Raw genomic sequence first — 5,405 nt, 5'->3', positions numbered from 1 at the left:
TGTTTTGTTGTTGCAATCCATCTCCCAATTAGAAAAAAAAATATTTCTACAATATAAAAAAAAATAAATTCCACATGATTTAAAGTTTCCCATTTATGTCAACATTTTTTAAAGCACAAAAACCAATACTATTATCAATTATGGTTATATTTGAAGTAAATGTATAAGACATACACAAGATTCACACCAAATTCATGTTAGTGTTTGCTTCAGCAGAGGAAGGAAACTTTATAGTATTGGGAAAAGGATTTATTATATGTAATGTTATGACTTTTAAAAAATATAAATCTATATCTAAAGCAAGTATGCCAAAATGTTAATATTTTAATTATTTGTTAAATATCGACATTGTTGATTTTGGGCAAATGTAAACAAATGTTGTATTTTACATACTTTCCATATCATGTTTTAATTCTTTCAAAATAAATAAAATACAAAGAGAATTTAAAACACCATTATATCTGATTTATTATAATGTTTTCAAAATTGAACATATTTAGGAAATATGCATATGCAATATGCAAGGACATAAAGCATCTGAATAATACAATCAAGAAGCTTGATAAAAGAGAAAAGTTTAAATTTTGTATTTTACAGAAACTATACATTCTTTTTTAATAGAAAGCTTAAATAAACCAATTACCATTGGAGAACTAAGAAGGCTGATAAAGGATCTACCATCAAAACTGTCACCAGAATTAAATTGTTTTATAGTTTGGTTCTAGCTAATTTTAAAAGGACAACTGGAATTTTAATATTTTTTAAACAAAGAACAAATAATTCTAATAATTCTAATGCTTTTTTAAGCTATTTCAGACCACAGAAAAAGACCGAAAATTCACCAATTCATTTTTAAAGCTAGCACAATTTTAAAAACAGAACTTGATAAAGACAGGGTAAGAAAGAAAAAATAAAATTTCAGTTTGAAATGTAAATGCAATAATTCTAAATAAAATATTGGTAAATAAAATCTAGCAATGTATCATATGATCATTACAACATGACCAAGTAGGATTTATTCCAGAAACACAAATCTGGTTCAACATCAAATACCTAGTCCTTTGATTCATTACATCAAATTAAAGGAAAACAAAATCATATGATTTTATCAATGAATGCTGAAAGACATTTGATAAATTTCAGGAGGGACTTTAAGGTTTAGTAAGCCCCCTAATGTGAAACAGGAATTTAAAAAAATGGAATAAAAGAAACTCCTTAAACATTTTAATGGTTAATGACTATTTGCCAATAACCAAAAACAAATGCTATAATTAATAGGGAACACTAAAAACAATTCCATGAAAACTAATACCAGACAAGCATATCATAATCATTATTCAACATTATTTTCAATAAATAAAATTATCTCTATTTGCAGGTGAAATGATTGTATACCTATAAGATTGAAAATATTATACTTTTTAAAAAGTGTAATAAGAGGATTTAGTAAGCTGATTCAATATAAGGTAAAAATTTTAAAAAATGATCTGTAGTTTGTCTATATTATCAAAAATAAGTTACAAATGAGGAGGGGAAAATACCCAATTCAAAATGTCAAAATGTGACAAAACCTGTAAAAATATTTAGAAATAAATTTAATCAGATATAATGGATCCATATGAAGAACCTTACAAAAACAAAAACAAAAGATTTTAATGATGTACCAAAACTCTTGAGAATTAAGGTTTAATATCATTAAAATTTTCATCTAAATAGAAATGTACAAATGTATCACAATTCTAAGATATCAGAATTTTTAAATGTGGAAAGAATGCTTTCAGTTTTCATGGAAAGAATGAATTTCTAGAACAATTTGTAATAAAGAAGAAAAGGGGGGGAAAAACCACACACACACACACACACACACACACACACACACACACCTAATGAGCGGTAACTTGCTTTACCAGAGTTCAAAATTTATGGTCAAAACACTATAGTTAAACAACAGGATACTGGATCACAGACTCAAAAATCGGTGGTTTATTTAATAAATATGATAGCATAATCAGGAACCCAATGTGAACAAAATGTATATTTGAAACTTTATCTTATACTGTATATTAAATAAACTCCAGATGGCTCAAACAGCTAAAACCTTAAAATTAATGAAAATTTTAGAAAAAAATAAAGGTGAATATTTGTATGACTTGGGGTGAGGGCATTCATCTGAAAAAGATAGGAAACCAAAAAGCTGAAAAGAAGACAGTATTCTATCTAAAAATTAAAAACGACAATAACTGTAAAGTAAAAGATACTATCAATAAAGTCAAGATCAATGATAGAATGGAAAAAAAATACAGATGGGCTACAAGTGATTAATATCCATCCTAGAGAAATACAGTAAGAATTCCTACAAATGTATAAGAAAAAGATCAAAGATACAATAGAAAAATGAACAAAGGATAAGTACTGGCAAATCACAAAAGAGAAAAATCCAAGTAGCCAAAAAAAAAAAAAAACACAAACCTCGAGTTTGTCAATTAAAAAAAAATACTATGCAATTTTTCATCCTCCAGATTTGCAAACTTGAAAGAGTGTTGGAGAGGATACTGGGAAATGAGCATTTTCATTTTGTATAGTAATTTTATAATATCTCTAAAATTAAATATACCCCCTACCTAGCAATGCCATTGCTGGGAATCTACTCAATAGAAATAAAAGCACCAGTATTTATTGCAGCAGTGCTATGGTGAAAAAAGGAAAGGAAATAATTTAAGTGACCATGAGTAATAGAATGGCTGAATATTTTTTGGTATATAAATGTACTGTATATGCAGCTGCTGGAGGGAAGGAGACAGAGAGGAAGAGGGGAAATGGGTGATTTTATTTAGTAAAACTGATGGCATAATCAGGTACCCAATGTGAACAAAATGTATAAATCGACCTCTATGATATACCATATACAAAGTAAATTCCAGAGGCAGAGGGGAACTGGGAGAGGCAAGGAGGGAAAGGGGAGAGGGAGAGAGAGAGACTTGGAGCTACTGATTAGAAAAGATATCATGGATATTCCAAATGTGAAAAGCAATTACAGAGAAATGATGTGACTTTTCATTTTTACAGAAGAGACTACAACAAACTTTCTCTAAGTGGATGGGAAAATGTGGAAGGTTATACATCATGTTCTTAACAATTGTTACCTGGAAAGAAGAAAGAGGGGAGATAATAAAATGGGAGAGAGGACCTGGTGTGGGGTTACAGCATTAATTTTTCTTTAGTTTTTCATTGTTCCAATGGTAATGAATACTTTTTAATTTTCTACTAACACCCACATTAAATCTTCAATTACAGAACAAGGCAATATCAAAAGTACCAACGTACACTTGGACAAAACTGTGGGACCAGTCATTGTAAGATTTGGAGGCACAATAAGTAACAAGTTATAATAAATTCCTGAAACTCTGACACCAAAACTGTTCCAAAAATTCACAATTACAAGAACATGACATGTTTTACATTTAATAGTTCCACGACTTTTGCAGAGCGCAATGAATTTAGGGGGTTTTCACCAAGCCATAGACATAAATGTGAATATCATCATCAAACTTAATGAAGTAGACCGATGGCTTGGCCACCACTTGATGGATAAAAATGCCCGTTCTCTTGGACCCATCATCTTTGGCGTGTTCCACTTGCTTGCCCACGAGGCTGTCGACCACTTCTCCAGGCTCGCGTTCTGCTGTAGGAAAATAGTAGTTGGAATCTGGAATGATGCGCAGGTCACCATCTTTGTAGTCATCCAGCAGTGTGTACATATAAAGGACAGGATCTTTCTCATAAGTGATGTAAAACCAAGTGTCCATCACGGGGGCTCGCGCCAAGACCATGCCCTTCCATTCATCTTTCGTACCGTGCTCACCCTCAAACACATGCCCCACTGCTTTGCCAATCAAAGAATCTGCCAGGCGCGAATCAATGCGAGGAGTTGGCACTCTTTCGGGAAGGATTTCTAAAGCTAAAACTCTCTTATCTCGGTGCAGCTCTAGTCCATACACACTATCTTTGCCATCATATTTGATGATATAGAGAGTGGGCTTCACGGAAACCTGCTCAAGCACAGTGCCCTTCCACTGCTCCACGGGCTCGTTGCCTTCCTTCCAGCCATGTTGAATGCGGCAGCCCACGATGTTCCTACGCGTGAGGAAAGTGGGTTTGCGCCGCTGCTTCCTGTGGGTGTGCCTTTTCTTCATCAGGTATGCGGAGACACCATCTACACCCATCGGGGGCATGGTTGGGGGTGACATGGTTGGTGTTTAAGGAGGCTCAAGCAAAGCTGCCACTTCCACAATTAAGCTGACAAAAAGTCAACACTATCCAATATGAGATCTTTTTTCGTGATCTCTTGAGTCCGTCCTCCCTTCCCCAAGTGCAAGGCTCTCACCAAGGCTTGACAGAAATGCCCTAACTCTGACCGTGGACACTGGGACAGCCTGGGCCTTTTGACTGTGTTCTTTCCCGCCCAGGAGAGGTGTCTGCAGCAGCGGCGGTTGCCGGAGGAGATGGCGGGCTAGCTTGTACTGCCTACGCCTCGCACCCGCCCAATTCCCAACCCCAAGTCCCAGAACTGACCACTTAGCTGTTATCGATGGTGCTGCAGCTGCGAAACGGTGATTGAGGAGACGACAGGAAAGGTAGGCAAGGGATAAAAGAGATGACTGCAGCAGCAAAGGCGCAGGCAGCGGTGGGTCTCTGACAAGTCCGCGGGGCCTCGGCTTCGCAGCGCTGCTCTGCTTGGCCTAGCTCTGGCGCCGGGGTTTTTGCTGTTTCAGGAATCCGACCCCTCTGAGCCCGCCTGCGCCTCGGCCCCGCCCCCTGCCATTCCGCCTTCCGCTCTGCCTGCAGCTACAGGGCGGGTCAGTGCGCGCACCCGTGTTCAGTCCGCATAGTCGCAGTTTCTCACTCCTTCACTTCCTCACCGGCTCTCTGACTGCTTCCTTCAAACTGGGGCCAGACAGTCCGGCTCCCCTGCTCCTTTTTTTCTGACTGCCTTTCGCCCGTCAGCCTTCTCCACAGCCACTCCATCTGCTTTCTATCTTACAGGAATTCCTTACAAAACCTTTACAAAATAATATTCAATACACACACACACACACACACACACACACACACAAAAGAGAGAGTTTGTACATACAAATTATTTTCTTTCAGTTTAAGGAATATAAGAGCTGTGAAGAAAAAGCCTGTGTACAGCCCACCATCTTGATCCAAACTCTCCTTTATATTTTCTACCTGATCACTCCCAGTAATGACTTGTTTAATGATCTTCTTTTCCGAATGTAAAAGAAAAGTACTGACATTGTGGAAAATTTCTGAAATTCAGTGAAATAAAAGACAAAACTAACTTTAATCTTACCATCTAGACATACAGCAAAATGTTAGTTCTGATTCTTTCTCATTAATAA

The 5,405-nt window shown here is 36.3% G+C and overlaps 1 protein-coding gene across 1 annotated transcript; it reads right to left on the bottom strand.

The window, feature by feature from the left end:
* Positions 1 to 449: 449 nt before the first annotated feature.
* SPIN4 (spindlin family member 4) lies at positions 450 to 4,776 on the bottom strand. The gene has a single exon (XM_008684009.2). It carries the CDS (start codon positions 4,245 to 4,247, stop codon positions 3,498 to 3,500), a length of 750 nt encoding a protein of 249 aa, XP_008682231.1. The 5' UTR covers positions 4,248 to 4,776; the 3' UTR covers positions 450 to 3,497.
* Between the last annotated feature and the right edge of the window lie 629 nt (positions 4,777 to 5,405).

The sequence above is a fragment of the Ursus maritimus genome (assembly GCF_017311325.1).
Source record: "Ursus maritimus isolate PB19 chromosome X unlocalized genomic scaffold, ASM1731132v1 scaffold_X1, whole genome shotgun sequence".
In the NCBI taxonomy this organism is placed as follows: Eukaryota; Metazoa; Chordata; class Mammalia; order Carnivora; family Ursidae; genus Ursus; species Ursus maritimus.
This window is presented reverse-complemented; position numbering and strand designations above follow the sequence as displayed.